This window comes from Scyliorhinus canicula, chromosome 20 (genome assembly GCF_902713615.1).
Source record: "Scyliorhinus canicula chromosome 20, sScyCan1.1, whole genome shotgun sequence".
Classification (NCBI taxonomy): Eukaryota; Metazoa; Chordata; class Chondrichthyes; order Carcharhiniformes; family Scyliorhinidae; genus Scyliorhinus; species Scyliorhinus canicula.
The window spans coordinates 74486378-74510610 of NC_052165.1; the positions used below are offsets into that span (position 1 = coordinate 74486378).

Sequence of the window (24233 nt, forward strand, 5' to 3'; positions counted from 1 at the left end):
CCAGCCCATTTAACTCTCGAACATTCCAGGTGGTCAGCATAGTTGGGGGGCTCATTGCCCATCCCCCCTTCGCCGATCAGCCATCCGCTATTTTGGGCCCGCCTCCAGCCCCTGCTCCGTGCCTCCACCGGCCCGCCCCCAGGCAGCCTCTGCCCCCAACCTCCTCTCTGTCCCTTGGTCCAAGTCCCTCCCTCGTCAGCAGAACATTTTCCTCCATCCCCCTCCTAGTAACAACACTCTTTGTAACCCAACCCCTTCGATAAACCGAACATATGCACACACCCCACTGCGTGTCCGTGAGCCAGCCCGCCCAGCTAGCTTGGTGGCCCCCATCCCTGGTGCCGGATAGTCTCCCACCTATTGTTCCCTCCCCACCCGCTCATACAAACAAACACCAACATCAAACAATCCCCACACAATTGCCCAACAGAAAAACACCAAAATCTAAACAAGCACACCTCCATCCCCCAACAGTGCAAATGGAAACCTTAACTCACTCAGCTCTGCCACTGGTCCCAAATCAATATAGAAGGCAGTATAAACAGCTTACAAACAAGAAACTTTTTTTTTTGAAAGAACAGAGAAACAAAAAGAAAAACAAAAAAACCATGAACGTTGCAGCAAAGTTCAAAAGTTCTCAGTCCACCACCAGTCCTTTCCTTTTCACAAAGTCCAGCGTGTCCTCAGGTGACTCAAGATAAGAGTGCTGTTCCTCAGAGACGGGCCGGATACAACAGTCCAAACTTCACCTTTTTCTTAAAAAGGATCGACCTAATCTGGTTGAAGCCTGCTCTTCTCCTGGCCACCTCCACACTCGGGTCTTGGTAGACCCGCAGGATAGTATTGTCCCACTTACAGCTCCGTGTCTGCTTGGCTCACTGTAGAATGCGCTCCTTATCCAAGTACCTGTGGAATCTCACCACCATTGCCCTCGGTGGGGTCTCCCATTCGCGGCTTTCTCGTGAATGCTCTGTGAGCCCTGTCTACCTCCAAGGGTTGGGAGAATGTCCCATCCCCCAGCAGCTTCTCAAACATATCTGTGATGTATGTCCCAGCGTCCGCTCCTTCGGACCCCTCCGGGAGCCCAACGATTCTCAACTTCTGCTGGCGGGACCTATTCTCTAGGTCCTCCACCTTCTCCAGGAGCTTCTTCTGCTGGTCTCTCAACACCCCCACCTCCAACTCCCACAGTTTGATGTTCCTCCTGCTCAGCCAGCGCCTTCTCCACCTTCTGGATCGCCCGATTTTGGGCGTCCAATCTAAGCTCCAGCCACTCAATCGACTCTTTTATTGGGTCCAAGCAGTCCCGTTTCTGCTTGGCAAAGCCTTCCTGAATAACTTGCATCAGCTGCTCCGTTGACCACTGGGTCGACAAACCAGAGATCCGGTCCTCCGCCATGCTGTCTCCTGCTGCAGCTTCGGCCCAAGCCTTCTCTGTCTTTCTGTTTCTGCCTTTGCGAGCACTTCTAATCCTTCTCTCCATGCACCAATGTGGGAATAGAGTACACAATTGCCTCTGTCTTCAGCTTTACAGTTCAAGTCCGGTAGAAAATCGGGGGGGGAAAGGTCCAAAAGTCCGATCCGAGTGGGAGCCACCAAATGTGTGACTTACTCCTTCATAGCCGCCACCGGAAGTACGCCATGAACTTTCTGAATTGCAGAGCAGCCTTGAAGAGCTCGACGCCTAACCTTGGCCCTATTGCTTATGTTATAACAAAGAAAATTACAGCACAGGAACAGGCCCTTCGGTCCTCCCAGCCTGCGCCGATCCAGATCCTTTATCTAAACAACGTTCCTCTAGGAACGTACTTCTTGTGTTAACTTACCAATCGTAGATGAAATGTTACAGAAAGTTTTTAATTTCTTAAACAAGTAATAAGAATAACAATAACTGGTTCGCTCAAAATTCATAAGTCAGCTTTCAATTTTGAAATATTCTGCACCCGTTCGAAAAGTAGCCTAGCTTTGCTCAGTGTGTAGAACTCCCACCACCGAGATCAGTAGATTGTCAGTTCAATTCCCACTCCAGGGAGTACACAACCTGAGCTGGCAGGACAGCATTCAGTGCCACATTGCTGGAAGGGCCAACTTGCAGAGGAGATCTTAAATTGAGGCCAAGTCTGCTACCTCAGGTGGATAGAAATATTTCAACGGGCAGGGTATGCTCCCCAGCGCTCCGGCCACCATTGAACCTCAACCAACATCACTAATAAATGGACTGTCTGATCATTAATCCCATGCTGCAATAATGAGGTCATTTCACAATCTCAGTACACCCCCCAAAGGACGTAACAGCCAATTAAATATTTTACAGAGTATCACTGCTGTTGTAATGGACGAAACACAGCAACCAATTTGCAGGCAGCTGGTTTCCACAAATGTAGGATATTATGGCTGGATAAGCTGATTTGGGAGTTGGTTAAGAGATCAATAATGGGAGGACACTGCAGAGAACTCTCCTGCTTCTCACCCGAGGACAGGGTGAATGAGGATAAACATGTAAAAACATTCCCAGCTTCAACACAATAAGATTGATCAATAAGATTCGGACCATCTGTCCAATGGAAGCAGTACAGAAAAGAGATTAAAAACTAGTACACGCTTACTCTACCTTTTCCAGTAAGTGAGGTCTAAGAATGAGAAGACAGGGACCCTGTTTGATCCAGAAGCCATCTCTGCATCGGAGCCCTCATCCGAGTGATTGCTGTAGCAGGGGGACTGTGCGGGAGACATACTGGAGGTTGTACTGTGGGCATCGGAGTCTGTGGATCAACAAGCAAACCATTACCATTAATAGATCGGCAACATCATTAGCATATTTTAATCTCTTGCCTATGCATCAAATTCCAATCTGCTCCACTTATTTAATGTATAAAGCTACAAAGAGATAGGAATTGGAGTAGGCCATTCAGCTCTTTGAGCCGGTTCCATTATTCAGTTCGATCAGAGCTGGTCTGTATCCTAACTCGATTGGTTCGATCTCCCTCAAAGGTCCTCAACGAACAAAAATTACCACTGACCACGCAAACACGGGGAGTCCATCTGAGGCCTAACCAGAGATTCATCAAGATTGAGCGAAAGGGCCTTGGCTTTTGTGCTACCTGTTCATCTCCACAAATTCAGGTGGCGAAGGATATAACTGGAGCCAGACTTTACACCCTTGTACAGCATTTATTTATAGACATGCATATTACAAACAGGCACCTCCTTACTCAACAACCACAATTTCAGATATTCCTGTTTATAGGAAATATACTACAACGACTCACCAGCCCAAACGATTATCTACATAACATTCAATGGGTACACCATCTTTGGTGTCCTCTTCAGACAGAACCTACAATTCACTTGTTTCTGTCCAGACGGCTGAGTTTAAGGGGTTTATCTGGTGGGGAGGGGGGGTAACTGGGTATGCTCCTTACCCAAATATTATAATAAAGTTTAAAATATCTAACCAATTAGCTGTTGGCCTAAGGCTGCAGGACAGCAAGACTTTTACAGAACAACCAAACTGCCGATACCCTGAAAGTGCCAGCCAAACATTTCATTGCTATCCTGGCTGAGGTTTGGGCATTGATTTGTAGTTTGATTTTAAACTGATAAGAACTGCAAAGGAAAATTCCGATGAAGTTCAAGGATCGTGCTATTGGTAGTCGCATTTATTGCCCATCTGCGATGTTGTCCTGACAAGGTGGATTTGGATCTTTTCCTTGCTCCACTTTTAGTTCCGGATTTTCACAGTAACGTCATTGCAGTGTTAATGCAAATCTACTTGTGACAATAATAAAGATTATTATTAATGGCTGAGCGACTGGGTGGTTATGTGGCCAAGCCAGGATGGTGCATGCCTTGCGGGGGAGGTTGCGAAGCTTCCGCAATGCTGCTGTTGCCGCTCTCAGTGGCAGAGTGGGTGGGAGGTGCATTTGAAGCAATGCTGGCGAGATGCCGCAGTGCATCAAATAGTGTGCAGCTACAGCGTGCTGGTGGTGGGTACCGAGTCCAGTGGCAGGAACACTGGGCACGTAAGCCGCTTTGTCACGCACGGTGTTGAGCGTCTTGAGCACTGGTGAATTCTCGAGTCTTGTGGACGCTGAAGAGGCTTTGAGGCGAGATGAGATTTTTGGGGGCGGGGGCGGGGTGGAGGTGCGAGACAGCAATGCCTTGCTGACAGTTACAAGGCTCGATGAAACCTTTTGAGGACATGCGTTTGGCAGGCTCGATTGCTGCTGCTACAAAGAAACAGCCAGTGAATAGGTTGGAGATTTTTCTTTGGAAAAACCCTACATTTCATCAACTCACAGAATCACAGAACAATACGGTGCAGAAAAGGCCCTTCAGCCCATCCGAGTCTGTACCGCCGCATGAAAGGCACCTGATCTGCCTATCCTAATCCTATTTACCAGCACTTGGCCCATCGCCTCGAATGTTAAGACATGCCAAGTGCTCATCCGGATACTTTTTAAAAAGGTAGTGAGGCAGCCCACCTCTACCACCCTCCCAGGCAGTGTGTCCTAGACCGTCACCTGCAATCTCCTCCCTCACCCCCCCACAGCAACCTGGGACACAATTCGTCCGGACCTGGAGATGTCTCCACTTTCAAGCCTGCCAACCAATACGTTATCTCTCCCCATGAAGACTTGGCTCAATAACCTCAGTCTTTCTCTCTCAGAGTTCCCTATCTACCTCCTCATTCTCTTGGGTGAAGGCAGATGTGAAACATTCATTTAATACCCTACCAATGACCCTTCCCACAGATTTACCCCCATGGTCCCTACCTTTTCCCTAATTATCCTCTTCCCATTGATAAGCTTATAGAATATCTTGGGATTGCCAAGATATTCTTTTACCAGCCAGAGGAGATTTCTCATATCCCCTCTTTGCTCTCCTGATTGTTTCCTTAAGCTCCATCCTGCACTTTCTGTACTTCTGTTGATTCGCTCCCCTTGTACTTAACAAGTTGTACTCTCATTGTATCCTGAATATCTCTGGTCATTCATGGTTCTCTGGGCTTGTTATTCCTTCCTATTCCTAGAAGGAACATGTTGGGCCTGTACCCTTCCCATTTCCTCTTTGAACACCCCAACTGCTCATCTGTAGATCTCACCACCAGTAACTTGTTCCAATTTACCTTGGCCAGATCGTGCCTTCCTGCTCTCCCCCCCATTCCAAGACCTTTCTCTGCAATTTGTCTATTTCCTTGTCCATAACAAACTTAAGTTGCACCATGGTGTGGTCGATATCACTAAAATGCTTCCCCCACCATTACATCAACCACCTGCCTGGCTTCATTTCCCAGAATTAGGGCCAGCACTGCACCATCCCTTTGGACCCTCCACATGTTGAGTTAAAAAGTTCTCTTGTATACATTTTATGAACTCTGCTCTATCTAAACCCTTAACACAGTTACTATCCCAGTTAATGTTGGGAAAGTTGAAATCAGCCACTATAATTACCCTATTATTATTCTCCCCTCCCCCACCTCATGGTCAGGAAGTAAAGCTCCCCGTGCACCCCCCCACCCCCACAACTCCCATACCCCTTCCCGCCCAAGATTTTTACCCCGGATCACACAAAGTCTAAGGCATTAAAATTAGGCGAGACCAGGGAAAGGTTTAGGAAGTGCTGCTTTACGGGGAGGGGGGGTCAGGAAGTGAATTATTCATTGCCGAGTATCCAGTCTGGTGCTACAGTCAGTGTGTTAAAATTATTAGTTCAGTTCAGCTTTTGCCCAAATGGCAATAACCACCTGTCCCTCGAGGACAGCGATGGCAGGGGACTCCTTGGAGCTGTTGAAGGTCAAGGGGAAGTGGTTTGGCCTGGTCTTGTTGGAGACGATCATTACCTGGCACTGATGTACCAGGCATGCCAGCTGCCAGTTCTCAGCTCCAAGTCTGGATGGTAAACCAGGTCCTGAAGTCGCACAATCATCAGTCAATGGCCCACCTGTCTTTAGATGGTGGGGAAGACCATCAATGAAGCATCCGAAGATGGCGGGGCTCAGGACATGACTGGAGGAATATCTGTGATGTGGAGATTACAGCGTTGGACTGGGGTGAGCACAGTAACAAGTCTTCCAACACCAGGTTAAAGTCCAACAGGTCTGTTTCAAATCGGAGCACAGCTTCTTCCTCAAGAGGAATACTGGCAGTGTGCCTGGGGCCGAGATGGCTTTCCTCCCCAACCATCATCAAATAGGTGCAAGTGAAGGATTTGAATTATTCACAGACATGGCACACGTTCTGTACCAGGCTGTCTGCAAAGTTTATTTCCAGGAGAAAAAGTTACTGAAAGAACTGCAGAATGAAACAATAGCGCAAGGCACATAAAGATACTTACTCTGTCGTTTGAGCTCTTTCTGGATCTTGCTGATCTGATTGGCTTTTATTCTGTTCCCAGTGAGAGATTTTGCCTTTTTGGGCTTTAATGCAGTCTTCAAACTTGGTCCTGCCCGAACATCGACCACCTGAAACACCCAACAATCCACGTGTGTCATTAAAACTGTTTGTATTGTCCAGACATCGATCCCACTCAATAATGGGAGGTCATTTAAAACGGTGATCAAAATATTGGTTATTGTGGGCGGGAATTTCCACACCTCTGCGACAGGTTTTGCGAGGTGGAGTTGGCTTGTCATTAGACAACAGCGGGATCTTCTGGGCCTGTAGCTGCCAACAGGGCTTCCCGTTCCATGCACCCACCCCCCGGGAAATCGCAAGACCCGGACGATCTTGCCAGCAGGAATGGGCAGAAAATTGCAGCCTGAATCTTCACACTTTTCCCTTGGAGAGATCAGTATAAAGTATTGGAAGGATTCACTAGCTGATTAACGATCAGCGTTCTTGCTGTTTTCACATCCCCACGCGCTTCCCTATAAATTCCCGGTGGAAATGTTTTGTAAAATAAATTTAGAGTACCCAATTCCTTTTTTCCGATTGTGGGTCAATTTAGCGTGGCCAATTCACTCACCCTGCACATCTTTTTTGGGATGTAGGGACGAAATCCATACAGCTACAGGGAGAATGTGCAAATTCCACACGGACAGTGACCAGTGGCAGGGATCAAACCTGGGTCCGCAGAGCCGTGAGGCAGCAGTGGTGGCAACCAGAGGGGCTGGTTTAGCTCACTGAGCTAAATCGCTGGCTTTTTTTTAAAAAGCAGACCAAGCAGGCCAGCAGCACGGTTCGATTCCCGTACCAGCCTCCCCAAACAGGCGCCATAATGTGGTGACTAGGGGTTTTTCACAGTAACTTCATTGAAGCCTACTCGTGACAATAAGTGATTTTCATTTTCATTTCATTTCAGTGCAAACCGCTGCGACACCGTGCTGCCCCATGGTGGAAACATTTGAAGATAACTTTTAAAATTTTATACATGGCCTACACTTAATTCAAGGTTTTTTTTTTCAAATGATCTGATACTTTTTAACCACTAAACCTCCCCACTGTTCAGTGTTATTTACTTTGTTGGCATCAGAGTGAGCGGGAGAGTGTGTGTATAAATCTATTCTACGGTATACTTCAAATCTGTTCAGGTGTTGTTGGACAGCCAAAATATAACATTGCAGGGCATCTTTTGTCAACGCTCCATGTTATAGCTTGTATTCCCCCACCCATTGCTATACAAACAAAAATACATCAAACATATTAATTGGAAGTTGCAGGCCCCTTGAGCCTGCTCCACGATTTGATATCATGGCTCAATCTACTTTCCCATCTTCCCCATTCCTTCCTTTTTGTTTTATAAATTTAGAGTACCCAATTCATTTTTCCAATTAAGGGACAATTTAGCATGGCCAATCCACCTACCCTGCACATCTTTGGGTTGTGGGGACGAAACCCACGCAAACACGTGGAGAATGTGCAAACTCCACACGGACAGTGACCCAGAGCTGGGATTGAACCTGGGACCTCAGTGCCGTGAGGCAGCAGGGCTAACCCACTGTGCCACTGTGCTGCCCCACTCCTCCTTTTTTGACCCCCTTGTTAATCAAGAGTCGATCTAACTCAGCCTTCAAAATATTCAAAGATCCTCAGAAAAAATAATTCTCCTCACCTCCATCGTAAAATTCAAACTGTGTCCCCTAGTTCTAGTCTTTCCCACAAGGGGAACATACGATCAGGGGACAGGAGTAGGCCACTCAGCCCCTCGAGCACGCTCCACCATTTAATAAGATCATGGCAGTACTGCTGCTCACGGCACCGAGGACCCAGGTTCAATTCGCGTGGGGTTTGCACATTCTCCCCGTGTCTGTGTGGGTATCATCCCCATAATCCAAATGATATGCAGGTAGGTGGATGCCATGCTAAATTGTCTCAATTTAAAAAAATAATATCACGGCTAATCTGATAGTAACATCAAATCTGAATCCCGCTTACCCCCCCATAATCTTTCACCCCTTCTCTTACCAAAAGTCTATCCTTTCCCTTCATAATATTCAAGGACTCTCAGCAAGGGAGTTCCAAAGACTCACAACCCTCAGAGAAAGAATTTCTCCTGACCTCTGTTTTAAATGAGTGACCTCTTATTTTTAAACAGTGACCCCTAGTTCTAGATTCTCCCCCAAGAGTAAGATAGGGTGGACTGTGAGAGTCTTTTTCCTCGGATGGTGATGACCAACACGAGGGGACATAGCTTTAAATTGAGGGGTGGTAGATATAGGACAGATGTCAGAGGCAGTTTCTTTACTCAGAGTAGTAGGGGTGTGGAACGCCCTGCCTGCAACAGTAGTAGACTCGCCAAATTTAAGGGCATTTAAGTGGTCACTGGATAGACATATGGATGAAAATGGAATAGTGTAGGTCAGATAGGCTTCAGATGGTTTCACGGGTCGGCGCAACATCGAGGGCCGAAGGGCCCGTACTGCGCTGTAATGTTCTATAAACATCTCGACTTCCATCCTGTCAATACTGCTCAGAATCTTAAGGGTCTCAATCAAGTCACCTTTTACTCTTCTAAAACTCCAGCGGATACAAGCCTGCCTTGTCCAACTTTTCCTCATAAGGCAACCCACCCATGCCAGACATTAGCCTGGTAAACCTTCTCTGAACTGCTTCCTTCACATCCTTCCTTAAATAAGGTGAGCGCTACTGTACACAGTACTCCGGATGTGGTCTCACTGGTGCTCTGTACAACTGAAGCAGAACCTCCCTACTTCCTCACGCAATGTTCTTACATGATTCCAGTTCTTCTTGGAGCCCACAGGGAGCTTCTTCCACCGTTTCACCAAAAGGACGCAGGCATTGCAGATCTCACCTGACCGGGCTTCATTCAACCTTTCAGAGATTCAAAACAAAAACCACACGTGAATAACGGGCAAATCAGACTCGAGCGGGGTTCGCCCATAAGAAGATGACTATTATGTTTTTTTTTTAAAAAGAGGGTTGCTCCGCCCGCCCTCCCTCCTTACCCAAAGCAGCTCTGAAAGTCTTTCTCGTAGCGCTTGCTGTCGGTAAATCGTGAACTCGAGGATTTGGCCCGGCAGATGCAGCAACCGTCCAGACTCCGATACATCTTAGGCTTGTGGAAGCCAAACATCTTCTGGTCAACTTTAAACGAAACACACACCCCGAAAACGAGAGTTTATACCTGAAATATAAAAACGGCGGTCAGTGCCTAGGAAAAGGGGCTTCAGATTGAACCATCATCAAGTTTCAGGGCTTGGACGAGCACGCCTGTTTAAATAAGGAAAAACTAGGAGACTCAGAACCAAAATGCTCCACGACCACCTCTCAGAATGTGTTAGTTAAATGGAAAATGGTCTCTTCATATTATTGCAGGGTGACTGATATCCAAAGCATGTCACTGGACAGTCAATTGCCCCCAGTTCATCATAAAGATTTGCATTTCAAGAGCACCAGGGGCAGCACTGTGGCACAGTGGTAGCATTGCTGCGTCACAGCACCAGGGACCCAGGTTCGATTCTCACCTTGGGTGACTGTCTGTGTGGAGTTTGCACATTCTCCCAGCGTCTGAGTGGGTTTTCACCAGGTGCTCCGGTTTCCTCCCACGTTCCTCCCAAAGATATGCAGGTTAGGTGGATTGGCCATGCTAAATTTCCCCTAAGAGTCAAAGGTTGGGTGGCTTTATAGGGGTAGGGCGGAGGATTGGCCTCTCGAAGGGTCGGTGCTGACCTGATGGGCCGAATGGCTTCCTTCTGCACTGTAACATTTGAGAGCACTTCAAGAGCACCAGAGGCAGCACGGTAGCATAGTGGTTAGCACAATCGCTTCACAGCTCCAGGGTCCCAGGTTCGATTCCGGCTTGGGTCACTGTCTGTGCGGAGTCTGCACATCCTCCCTGTGTGTGCGTGGGTTTCCTCCGAGTGCTCCGGTTTCCTCCCACAGTCCGAAGATATGCAGGTTAGGTGGATTGGCCATGCTAAATTGCCCTTAGTGTCCAAAATTGCCCTTAGTGTTGGGTGGGGTTACTGGGTTATGGGGATAGGGTGGAGGTGTTAACCTTGGGTAGGGTGCTCTTTCCAGGAGCCGGTACAGACTCGATGGGCCGAATGGCCTCCTTCTGCACTGTAAATTCTATGTAAGAGATTCTATTCCATCGCAGCCCGAGGACATTTTTACAGCCAATCATGCACTATGAAGTTCCATCTTTGCAGAACTGTGGTAAAGGGAGCAGCCAATTTGTCCACAGCAAGCTCGCACAAGCATTCAACGACATTTTGTTAAGACACACAAGACTTTGAAGGTCTTGGCGGGGACAAACGTTGAGAGTTTGCTTTCCCTGGCACAGTCTCAGGTTAAGGCGTTGATCATTTCCGACTGAGATGGAGAGAAAATTCTTCACTCAAAAATATGCAAACATTTGGAATTTTCTACCTCAGAGTGTTATGGATTCTCCTTACAGGCTTAAATAGACAGATTTTTGGGCTGTTTGAGAATGAAGGGATTATACGGAACAGGCAAAGAAGTGGATTAGGCAGAAAATCAGTCACGACCATACAGAATGGCAGGGCAAGCTCGAGGGACCGTAAATCCTACTCCTACTACCATTTCTATGTTCTCGATGACCAAATCATCTGTTGTTAGTGATGTTGGTTGAAGGATACATGCCAACGAGGAAAACCACCCTGCACTTCGAATAGTGACTGCCACGGTTCAAGGTGGTGACCCTACACCACTTTCTCAAGGGCAATTAGGAGATGGCCAATAAATGCTGAGCCTAGCCAGTGACCTCCACAACCCATGAATTTAAAAAAAGCTCACTGGAGGAAAATGAACTGTTCCAAAGAAGTTTTAATCCATTTCAGCCGAGTACCTGGGGCTAGGACTCTGGATTCCTTCCGCAAAGAACGTTTGAGAGAGAGCGAAAGCGAGACAGTCCTCTCATCTCAGGATTAGAAAGTTGCAGCTTCAAACCTCACTCGAGACTGAAGCACATAAACCAGGCTGACACTCCAATGCAGTGCTGGGGTTGGTCAGCATGCCTGGGCCCAGCTACCCCGAGAAGCTATTGAGGAGGTATTCTTGTACTTTGCTAGGCTACTTTATTTACGTGTCAACTAGGCAGCGGTGGGGCCTGGAGTTACGCAACATCTCTTAAGGTTGACATTAAACTATCCGTCTCCAGCGTTCTCTCCCAAGTGGATGTAAAAGGTCCCATGGCACAATTTGCAGAGTCAACCCTGTACCCAGGTCGATTTTGATGCTCAATCAACATCACAAAAACAGCTAGTCCAATAATTATGCGTGAACCATGTACACAAACTGGCTGCTGCACTTCCTACATTACAACTGTGGCTATTGTTCAAAAGCACTTAACCGGTGGCAAAGTGCTCGGAGACATCCTGAGATTGGGAGAAGCATCATCTCCAAATGCAAATCTTTCTTTTTTTTTTGCAACAAAACTCAAAAAGTGATCACCAGGGATTAGAAGCCTGACTCTGCACTTTTGAACATTGAAACTGTAGAGCAGCAACATGCAATGCATGACTACTACAACCACGATTGAAAGCAAAATGCGATCTCATTGGACTTGTGCCCTGCACATGCAGTGGAAGCAATATTTTTGTGTTGGAAAGCGACCTTCCTGTTCATGTTAGCTGCCCTGACCTCACCAAAGTAGCGACTACAGTGAACAGGAATTCAAACAACCGGCTCATTCGTGACCAGGATCCATAATATTTTTGTTCGGTAAAGGCATCATGGGATATAAAACAAGGGCAAGTAAAATGGAGTTGAGATGCCGATCCAATTGAATGGAACAGGCTTGAGGGGCTGAATGGCCGAGCCATTGTTCCTCAAACCTCAATAATGATTTTTGAGACTTACTTACGGGGAGAGGTGGCGGCATAGTGGTATTGTCAATGAGCAAGTAATCCAGAGACCCAGGGCAAGATAGATGGTGATATTTCAATTCACAAAATTAAAAAAGTCTAGTGATGACCTTGAAACCATTGTCGATTGTCATAAAAACCCATCTGGTTCATTAATGTCCTTTAGGGAAGGAAATCTGCCATCCTTACCAGGTCTGGCCTACATGTGACTCCAGATGAACAGCAATGTGGTGGACTCTCAAAATACCTTCAGAAATGGAGGACAATTAGTGATGGGCATAGTGACGTCCACATCCCGTATATTAATTTAAAAAAACTTCCCACATTGGACCAATACTTCACCCAATCAATATTTTAGCCAAATATTTTGCTGCTACATTAATAAACCTTCGACATGGTCCTCTCAATTCATCTTGGATGAGGTTCCTCCTCAATTCTGGGATTAAGCACCGTACGTTCTAGCAAAGCTGAAAGGTCATTGGAGTACTTGCCATCAGCTTCATGCCCACACAATGCCCGGAATTAGGCAATGATTCTTGGTCATTGCTGGGTATGGCTGCCACCCACTGCCCCTGACTAGTTACCCTGAAAAGGTGGCCATTCTCCTTGGAAGGTAGTTTGCTATAACTGCGCGAGTTATTAGGCCACTTCGCTTAGGAGTCAACCACGCGGGTGAGGGACTGGAGTCACACAACGGACATCAGTAAACAAAAAATCCATTTGCTTCGTGGTCACTTTTACCAATACCAGATGATCAATTCGCTTATCAAAAAGAGCATCTTCAGGGCGTGGTTCAAAGCTGCACCCAGCCACTATCTGCTTAGGAGAACTAAGAATAGACAGGGAGCTCTGACCTTACTGATGATGCCAAACCCAGAGGACAGTAAAGAGAGACCGTCCGACCTATTGAGTATTTCGAGCATTTTCTGTTGCTGCTTCAGGTATTTTTTTTTAAACCACGATAATAATATTCAGTTAGCCACCACTTAAGGCTGTACACAAACCCACAGTTTAGAGAAATGGAGATTGCAATCCTGCTCTTCACCATTCAAATGAGTATGTTAAAGTAACAAACAGAAATGCTCACACTTTCCAGGATCCTATTGGTGACACAATGTGCACAGTGGGCCATTTTTGTAAGAAAAAAGTTATTTATTTAAATCAATCCAATGGCAGCCGGAACTAGAGTCTGGTGAAAAGTCGCCAATCTGAAATGGTTCTCTTTCTATCTTCACAAATGCTGTCTGACCTGCATTTCCTATTTTTAGACCAAAATCAGAGCTTTTGCAGCAAATCCTCCTGCAACCACATAAACTGAGTTTGAACAGTGAGCAGCGTGTACTGACAGCAGCACAGTAACTAGAATATTGCCATACAACAAGCACACACGTGTACACACACACACACACAATGTGCATACAGACACATGCAAGTGGGTCAACTCAAAGTGCTTCAAAAGCCATTTAAGTATTTTGAAGAGTAGCCACTGTTCAAATGCGGTTGTCAACTTGCACACAGCAAGCCCTCATAAACGTAAATGGAACAATAGGCCAGATAATCTACAAAAGTGGTGGAAATACTCAACAGATCAGGCAGCATCAGTTGAGGGATTCAGTTAACCTACGGAGTATCTGCAGCGTGTTTTTTGATTGCTGATTCCTATCGCCCACAGTAGTTTGCTTTGGTGTTTTGCAGCCAATGTGGAGGGAGGTATAAATATTGGTCAAACACCAGGGAAGAACATCTCTCCTTTTGAACATTTGTGCCCTGGGACCTTTCGCATTCACCCCAGATGCTGGCGGCGCCTCCGTTTAATGCCTCACCCGAAACAACGGCGCCTCTGACAGCGCAGCACTCCCCTCGGGTCAACACCCGAGTTGCCAGCCTGGTTGCGTGCTCTGGTCTCGGGAGGAAATCCTGCGGAATCGGTCTCTGCACCCAACACAGGAGGACTTTCCTCGCGCCTTGCGTGGCACGTCAGCCTTTTGCAGGCGGGCGAGGGTTTGTGGAGTAATCCCTGAAAATCTAGGTTATTCCTGTGTGCATTCAAATCCCTGAATGCCCTGTGAAATCAAGGACAAGGATAAGCAAAACCCAGATGCTGTATTTAAGCAAGTTATTATTGATCGTCAGCAGAACTGTGTCACTGGTGTTGCCTAATACCCAATATAAATATTTGACAGCTACTTAGTTGCTGTTTAACTGCGCTTTTCATAAAGGACATTAAAGGCGCAAATAGGCCATTCAGCCCAAAGGGCCTGCTCCACCATTCAGAGAGATCTACACGGCAACTCAATTTTCTGTCTTTATTCCATAATCCTTACCTAACAAGCATCTATCAATCAGAATCTTGGGATTTCACTGACCGAGCACCCAGAGTCAATTCCAAAGATTCACAAACTTTTAACTGAAGAAATCTCTCCACATCTCATTCCTGAATGCTCAAGCCCTTATTTGAGACTGCACCCTCATTCTAGACTCTCCAGCCAGAGGGAAAATAGGCTTTCAACATCTAGCACTTGTTAAAAAAAAAGCTATGTTTTTCAATTAAATCCTTCTCTTCCAGAACCTATTCCATTAGTAAACTGTGGCACTGGCTGTACAGGGAAGGTCGGGTGATTCATTTAATCATCAGAACTGCTACATTATTCAGTTATTTGCATTTTAATCTCAGCGGGAGATTTCCATCCCTTTCTTTCCCTAGACAGTGCTGAAGCTACACAGCCTGTATTCTGAAGCCAGCAACGGCCAAACCTCTTATTAACTTGAGCGATTCAGTGATACTTGACCGCTGCCTTTGGCAGTGGCTCCAGCAACAGTGCCGCCGTACAGCTGGTACAATGTGCTTCCTTCGCTGCTCCAGTTTTCCGCTGATTTTCATGTCCATCCCTCTAGAAAGGACACGTGTGTTTTGTTTAAAAAGGTATTATTAACCTGCAACCCTATTGCTGACGATTTGTGTCTCCGTGCCCACACTCCCACATTCCTTCACCTCATTTCGATTGTTAGTTCCCAAGTATATTGCAATCCAATATTTCCTCGTGGCAATCAGAATGTATCAAACGGGCCCCAACACAAGCAGCGTTCCCTCAAGCTGCAAACATGTTCATCTTAAAAGGGAGCATTACAGGTGGTTGTGCACTGTAAACAGAAGCTATGGGCAATATTCTTGCGATCTCCGTTTATTTTTCTCATGAAAATTTAATATCTGGGGGGGGTGCACGGTGGTGCATTGGGTAGCGCTACCGCCTCATGGCGCTGAGGACCCCGGTTCGATCCTGCCCCGGGTCACAGTTCACGTAGCGTTTGCACATTCCCCCCCGTGTTTCACCCCCACAACCCAAAGATGTGCAGGTTCGGTGGATTGGCCACAGTAAATTGCCCCTTAATTGGAAAAAAATAACCGGGTTTACTAAATTTTATATTAAAATAAAGAAAATGTAATATCTCACTGATCGGTGTTGACAGTCAAATGCCAAATATACGCCCGCTCATCTTTTGGTGAAATGTTGCTATCCTCTGTGCTGCACCGCCTCCCTCTTCACTGCACCGCTGGCTTTTAAAGCAGACCAAGCAGTCCAGCAGCACGGTTCGATTCCCGTACCAGCCTCCCCGGACAGGCGCCGGAATTTGGCGACTAGGGGCTTTTCACAGTAACTTCATTGAAGCCTACTCGTGACAATAAGCGATTTTCATTTCATTTTTCATTTTCATAATACAAAGAACAAAGAAAAGTACAGCACAGGAACAGGCCGTTCGGCCCTCCAAGCCTGTGCCTCTTCCCTAGATTATTTAAAAATGTACCGATGCACTCTGCCTGGTGTAATCTTCCTCAACCTTGATCAATGCTGATTAATTTAAATAAAGAAAATGTAATATCTCACTGATCGGTGTTGACAGTCAAATGCCAAATATACGCCCGCTCATCTTTTGGTGAAATGTTGCTATCCTCTGTGCTGCACCGCCTCCCTCTTCACTGCACCGCTGGCTTTTAAAGCAGACCAAGCAGTCCAGCAGCACGGTTCGATTCCCGTACCAGCCTCCCCAAACAGGTGCCGGAAGGGGCTTTTCACAGTAACTTCATTGAAGCCTACTCGTGACAATAAGCGATTTTCATTTCATCTCTCATCTGATAATGCCAAGTCCCTGGTAAATCCCAAAGCTAAATATTTAATATTTCTGCCATTTCACTATTGCTCATGTGAATATTTCCTGTCCATCCCTTTGTGGTGCTCTTTTCATCCTAGAATCATAGAATTTACAGTGCAGAGGAAGGCCATCGAGTCTGCAACGGCTCTTGGACTGAGCACCCAACTTAAGCCCAGACCTCCGCCCTACCCTGTAACCCAGCAACCCCACCTAGCCCAAGGGCAATTTACCATGGCCAATCCACCTAACCTACACATCTCTGGACTGTGCAAGGAAACCGGAGCATCCGGAGGAAACCCACGCAGACATGGGGAGAACGTGCAAACTCTGCACAGACAGTGACCCAAGCCGAGAATCGAACCTGGCTCCCTTGAGCCATGAAGCAACTGTGCTAACCACTGTGCTACCGTGCCGCCCACTTTCCTTTCTTTATTAATGTGCCTATGGAATATTTTATTATTTTGTTTTACGGTCCTTTATCATTGGATTGCGTAGTTCCTCTTTGCCTTCCGAAGTGTGTTCTCCATTTCTCTTCAAACTCTCCCTGTCACACCGTCTTGTGCTGTTCACTTACTGAGTGGATGTCCCTTTCCGAGAGAGTTCAATCTCCCTCAAGCTTTCATTCACCCACGGCGTCTCATTAATGTTTAGTTTGTTGCTTCCTTTCCGCACAATTGATTTTTTTCCTGGACTCGGCTGAACACCATTTAAAATGCTTCCCATTGCAATTCCAGCCCATTCATTCATAAGATGGGGCTTCGCTGGCTAGGCCAGTATTTATTGCCCATCACTGACTGCCCTTGAGAAAGATGGTTATGAGCTGCCTCCTTGAACCGCTGGAGTCCTTGAGGTGCAAGTACAGCCACAGTACTGTTGAGGAAGCACCAGGACTTGACCCAGCGGCAGTGAAGTTAATATTGTTGCGTATCTTAGTTCCCCCTCCCCCCCACCCCAAATTCTCATCCCAGGCCATCAAAATCAACTTTTCTCCAAACAGTTACCCTGCTTCTCGTCTTGCCATGTGCTTCTCAGTTATTAGGTCTAGCTTTATTGCATTACGGTCACTATTGCTAAGACGTTCCTCTTCTTTCAATTTGCTTATCTGCCCTGATTCATGTCCCCGTTACTAAATCTAATTGAGAAGTCCTCCCTTGTCGAGCTTCTTCCATGCCAAGTTAGAAAGGAGCTCCATCTCTTCATTCCTTAAACCTCCGACCAACTCATTTCAGTACCACTGACGTCCCTCGTGATAATTATTCTATGTTTTATGCTTATTTTCCCAATTTGCTTTCACATTTCTTCTTCCACCGACCTTCCACTATTAAATGCTGTGCTGGCTATCCCTACCAAAGATATCAAATCCTTTTATCTTTTACCTCTAATCCCATGGATTCTTTCTTGTCTTACTGATGGCTGCAAAATGTTTTGCTACTGCTTTTAGGTTATCCCTAATAAGTAGTTACCCCACCTTCCCTTTTACCTTCTCACATCTTTTCTAGATATTTGACACCCTTCAATGTTCAATATCCCAATCCTGATTCTACTGCACTGATTACCGCTGATGGGGGCTTGCTGTGCACAATCTCGTTGCTACATCTCCTACAACAGGGTGCTGACAGTTCTCAAGTGCGTTGGCAGTAAAGTGTTTTGAGATGGCCTGGGGTAGTGAAAAGGGCGACAGAAATGCAACTCGCTTTCTTTCTTCAGTAGCTTAAATTATGTTTCCAGATTCCACCCATTCCTCTGGCCTAATGCTACTGACCGCCTTCGGGGAGGAGTCCCCAAAAGACAATCAATCTACACTCCTGAGCTCGAATAATGTCTGGGATCTCAATTCTCCTTATTGTTATACAATTACTTCCCACTTTGTCCCGTTTGAATATCGTGGTTCTGAAGGATTATTAAGAGCTGATTTTAGTGCTGTGTCCTCCCTGATGGATGTACTGTTGAGCTCCCAAGATCTGCGAGTATCACCAACCGGAGATAAAGGAACAGTAATTGGAATATGGATTCAAGCTTCACGTCTTTTCTTTAGCTATCCCAAATAGCTGGCCTGTCAGGGAACGTAGTCTGGGGCCGGTTCAATAACAAAAGTTCCTAAAAATTCTTGAATTGTCAATCGTCACTCCAAAAGCTTCAAAGCAGTAGATGGCCAGCCCCTCCCACATTCCTCTGATGATACCACTCTTGCGTGGCTGTGGATCTGCATGTAAACAACTCTGGTCACCACACGGTGGGAGAACTGAAAAAAAAAGACTGCTTTTCTTTGGGAAAGTGAAGATTAATAGCGGGCCCGATAAAGGTTTCTAAATTTACAATGGGCTTGACAGGGCGGCGTAGAGTGATCCAGGTCAAGGGGGCAGGGATAGAAGATAATTGCTAATGGATCAAACGATGAATTGAGGAGGGATTATTTTACAGAGAGTGGCGAGAATGTGGAACTTTCTGCCGGGTGGAGTGGCTGAACCAGATAGCAGTGACGTATGGAAGCACAGGCTTGGCGGGCATGAGGGAAAAGGATCAATGTGATACAGCAGCGGGATGCGAAGGGGTAATTAGACTGAGCCTATGTGGCATTTAGATATCAGCAAGGACCAAATGGCCTGTTGCTGTGCCATAGATTCTGTGAGATTCAATATGCTAGCAGCCTCACTCAGGTAGCACCCCATCCTCCTTCAGCTCTCACGAACATTGGACTTAAGAGTAGGCCATTCGGCCCTTCGAGGCTGCATCACCATTCAATAAGATCATGGCTGATCTGGTTGAGTCTGAACTTCACTTTGCAGCCTGTCCTGATAACCCTCCCTTGTCTGTCAAAACACCTAACTTGCCTTGAATACATTTCCTTGAACCCTTGATCATTGGCAATTTCTCTTCATCGCCATCTTTAATGGTATGCTTCATTCTTTTTTTCATTCGTTCATGGCATTGCTGGCTGGGCCAGCGTTTATTGCCATCGGAGTGGTTTGTTAGGCCATTTAAGAGCCAACCACATTCCTGTGGGTCTGGAGTCACATGTAGGCCTGACCAGGTAATAAAGGTAAACCTCCTTCCCGAAAGGACATTAGTGAACCAGATGGGTTTTTAAACAACAATCGACAATGGTTTCATGGTCATCATTACGCTTTAAATTCCACATTTTTATTGAATTCAAATGTGTCACCGTCTGCTATGGTGGGATTCAAACCTAGATCTCCAGAGCATTACCCTGGATCACTAATCCAGTGACAATACCACTACGCTATTGCCGTCCCAAAGTTTCTGTTTCTGTTTCTCCCACAAGTGGTATTTACCCGATCAAATCCCCTCAGGACCTTGCTTCAATAAGATCCCCTCTCATTCTTCTACACTCCAATGGTATAACCTGGGTCCAACCTGTCTGCAAAAGTGAAGTCCCTCATCATAGCTTTGAATTTGGATGACGTGCACCAATGGGCCAATGTTAATATTAGCCGTCCTCATCTTAACATTGCTAGGAACTGCCAGACAGAAAATAATCCAAGATCCATCTTGTTCACCTTCAACCATTCAATGACGATAATGGAGTGACGATAACGGCCCTAAGTCAATTAGACAACAACAAATCCAGATATGATGCAAGGTAATCCCAGTGGTGAAGAGCCTTGATACCAACATACCATAGGGAAGAGCAATCAGAATTAATACCACTTAATTCTGCATCGTCTCAATTCTTTCTAATGAAGCCCATGTCTCAAGTGCTCTGCCACATACAACCCAGCTCTGACAGGACAAAATGCACACTCTCACTCACCGCTAAATGTGTTGTGGAGGTTGGAGTAGGACTAGTATGGAGATTTTAAATGTCCATATCATTTCTCTGAAGTTCTAGTGATAAGGTCAACAACAACCCCGTGGTTTATGTAGCACCTTCAACATTCACTGGTGTAATCAGATAAAAGTTGACAATCAGCTTGGTCAAATTGACTAGCTTGAAGCAATGTCTTCAAAAGAAGGGCCGGAGAGGATCCTGGGTGGCTCAAGGCAGGGCCACCAATCAAATACGGAAGAATGGGAGCATCAGAGGCCAGGTTTGCTGCAGCACGTCTGAGAGAGTCGTCAGGCTGGAGGAGGTTAGGGAGGAGGGACAGAGTACGAGGGCTGCAATTTCTAAAATCGAGGTGTAAATCCAAAGTAGCTCAGCAACCACAGAGCATAGGAGTACTTTGAACGCACCAAACGCATTGTCCCCATTTCTCTCCTAGTCCTGCAAGATGATTTTTTCCAAATATTTATCCAATTCCTCTTTTGAAGTTAGCATTGGATCTCGGGTGGCATGGTGGCGCAGTGGTTAGCACTGCTGCCAAGGTTCCAGGTTCAATCCCATCTCTGGGTCATGTCCGTGTGAATTTCTCCCATTTGAGTGGGTTTTGCCCCCACAACCCAAAGATGTGCAGGATAGGTGGATTGGCCACGTTAAATTGCCCCTTAATTGGAAAAAATTAATTGGATACTCTAAATTTAAAGACGAAGTTAGCATTGGATCTGACTCTGTGGAGACGGTGCAGTGATAATGTCATTGGGACTAGTGACCCAGAGGTCCAGACCAATGCTCTGGGGCCATGGGTTCACCACAAAAGCTAGTGGAATTTAAATTCAATTAATAAATCTGGAATTGAAAGCTATCCTTAATAATGGTGACTGTGAAACTGTCATCGACTGCTGTTAAAAACCCATCTGGCTCGCTCACTGAAGTCCTTCAGGGAAGGAAACCTGCCATCTTTACCCGGTCTGGCCTACATGTGACTCCAGACCCACAGCAATGCTGGTTATGGGGCTGGTTTAGCTCACTGGGCTAAATCGCTGGCTTTTACAGACGACCAAGCAGGCCAGCAGCACGGTTCGATTCCCGTACCAGCCTCCCCGGACAGGCGCCGGAATGTGGCGACTAGGGGCTTTTCACAGTAACTTCATTGAAGCCTACTCGTGACAATAAGCAATTTTCATTTCATTTTTCATGCAGTGGACTCTCAACTGCCCTCTAAAATGCCTCAGCAAGATACGAAGTTCGACGTCTATTAGGGATGGGGAACAAATGCGGGTACACATCCCATGAATGAATTCAAAAAACCCTTCCAGGCCGTGCAGGCGAGAGCTTAACAACTCACCAGGTAAAACAACTTCACCTCACCGCCGCTTTTGTCAAGTCTCCTAAATGTGAGCGAACCCTGCTGCCAGTGAAGAGTTATTTACTGCCTCAAAATCTTACATCATTTTGATCAATCCCTTGTCAAGTCTCCTGGGTTAACTCTTCAGACAAAGGATGCACCCAAGGGTGACAGACACTCAGCTACCAAAACAACAGAAAAAAGTGCTGCGAGGAGAAAAAAAGACTGAAAATTAATGAAATAGTGGAGGGGGTGGGGTGTTGGATTAATGTCTCAGGTGGATCCAGCCCTATCCCTGATCGTTCAGCACACAAAACAACAAAAAAAAGCACAGTCCCCAATCACCGTGGCACCTCTAAAAAAAACTTGCATGTTTGAGGGAGAAACAATATCCATAAGGATTGATTTTCATCTCAATACAGCCTGGCTGACAAAATACATACCTCCATCTATCCCACCCCTCCCTGTGGATCCTGTCCATTCCGGTCAGTAGCTGGAAGGAAATCGACCATCCACCCCCACCCCATCCAAACTGAAACTGGCAGACTGCTCAAAGATACAATAAATGTTACTTAGGATCGGCCTCATTTCCTAACTGCATGGTTTCCATCTACCCCACTCAAATTCCAAATTAAATCACGTCCCCCACCCCATAATTCAATCGCTGTGTCTCAGATGTGTCTGTCGGGGAAGGGGGTCGGGGAGCGCTTTCGCACGCTGCCTGTTGTTGTTGTTTGTTGTGTGTTTAATGGCACAGACAAGCCTTTCTTCGGATCGTCACGCTGCTGCAATCTCTGTTCCACCAGCCACCTCCCCCCAAAAAAACGTGGCGCGCCTGAAGCCCAGCACTTTCTCTTTTAAAAATAACAAAAGAAAATAGTCAATTTCACAAACACAGCGCGGGAGCAACAACGCTTCACCGGACCAAAGGGGGGACGCAATGAAAAGTAAAATAGCTTCGAATCCTTACACTTGGAGAAAGGGGAGGGGGATTTTAAAACGAATTAGCACGGGCCATCTGACGTTGAAAAATGTCACACGTAAATTACAGCACGTTGCTGGACATTTCTGAATGAGGAGTGGTGGTGGGTTGTATACAGTATAATGATTGCATTGTGAGATATAGAGAGAGGTATAAATCCCAACACACCCAGTCGATGCGAAAATAAACGGGAATTTCTGGATCTATGGACGGAGCAAGTGGCTGGCTCCATGTGTGATGGGTCTGAATGAGGGACCCACACGCTGCTCTTTGTTTTCAGTCTCTGAGCGTGCTCCTGCCTACGTGCATCAGCATCACCTCCCCACACACACACTGAGAGAGACATCTCCTCCAACAACAAAAAAAACAGCCCCTTGCCTCCCTCACTGACCCACCGCCACTTTTGAGACATCCTTCCCCACAAATAAGAGGATTTTAAACAAATATCTAAAAGAACAGGGCGGCCTGTGGAGTTTGCTGGGATGAAGTTCACATGACGCCATCGGCATAGATGAGAGAACATGAATCGAGGTTAACAGAGGCACACACAAAAAAAAGCGTCTCAAAGTTCTTAAGGACACGAGGAATGTGCACAGAGAGGGACACACACACAAAAAGAAACGTGCCAACGGATTCGTACAACCCGGTGAGAATCAATCCATGAACCAGGAACAAGTAACTCGTGTCGCAGCGGCGATTGAACCACACTATGTGTGTGCGTGTCTGTGCCTTGCTGCAGACAAGGTGGAAAGAAATGGGGAAGCCCAAGTTACAGACAGCAAGTGGAAATGAATAAACTTTTGTGTTTTTTTTCGGGGGGGGGGGGGGGGGGAGAGTGGGCAGTGGCAGGGGGATGGAACGTTGCGACAGCACCTTTGGAATGTCCAGCTCGCATGTAACAACAGCGCGATCCGGGTAAGGTTCTAAATTCGAACGGGTGCGCGCCCACGTTCCATTCCCCCCCCCCCCCCCCCCCCCCCGGCTCACTGTCGCCAGCAAGATGTTCAGCCCGATCACACACACACACACACACAAAAGTTTACAACTTACCCGTGAGATAGACATATAAATAGACAAGATAGAGGCGCGTCGTCGCTCCAGGACAAGAGGTTATTAATCGTGCTTCCTGGCGAGACGCTGTTACATTAAAAATACACTCACCGGCACAGCGTGAACTTCACTTTCTTTTTTAAAAAAACACACACGACCTCGTTGTTGATGTGGGTGAAGCTACTGCTCTGCTTTCTTTAGGTTAGGAAGGAGGAGGGTGTTAGTTACGTTCGGCGCAGGCGTGTTTGGGCCGTTTGAAATCTTCTTGAATCAAACACATTTGCATGAGGACGATGATGTCAGTTTCAAAGCCAAATAAGGCAAGAGGGGAACGCGGGAAACGCGACCACGACCCTCCCTCATCCGCCCAGACGTCCATCCCCTCCACACACACACACAAAACGTCACAGGATGTTTGTACTCTGATATGGAAAGAGGAAGGTGCTTTTAAAGCCCTGCTCAAGTCGCACTTACAAATCAGTGTTCCCGGGGGGGGGGGGGGGGGGGGGGTCGGGGGGGGAAGCGAACTCAGTGCTTAGGAAGGTGTTTGACTCAGAAAGCCTTGTCCAGAATGATCACCCTGGAACAAGTCGCTGTAGTTCGGCTCACATTGTGGGGTGGGTGGGTGGTTCAGCAG

General features: G+C 46.6%; 1 protein-coding gene across 2 annotated transcripts in view; it reads right to left on the minus strand.

The window, feature by feature from the left end:
* Positions 1–23856, minus strand: part of sinhcaf (SIN3-HDAC complex associated factor) — a 42435-nt gene extending 18579 nt beyond the window's left edge. The window contains exons 1-5 of one of the 2 annotated variants that reach the window (XM_038780755.1): positions 23708–23856; positions 9407–9585; positions 9173–9272; positions 6337–6463; positions 2612–2762 (exon numbers count right to left, since the gene is read on the minus strand). In XM_038780755.1, coding sequence (XP_038636683.1) covers positions 2612–2762; positions 6337–6463; positions 9173–9272; positions 9407–9534 — 506 coding nt within the window. In that variant the 5' untranslated portion in view covers positions 9535–9585; positions 23708–23856. The other variant, XM_038780756.1, reaches the window with a different exon arrangement.
* Positions 23857–24233: the final 377 nt, after the last annotated feature.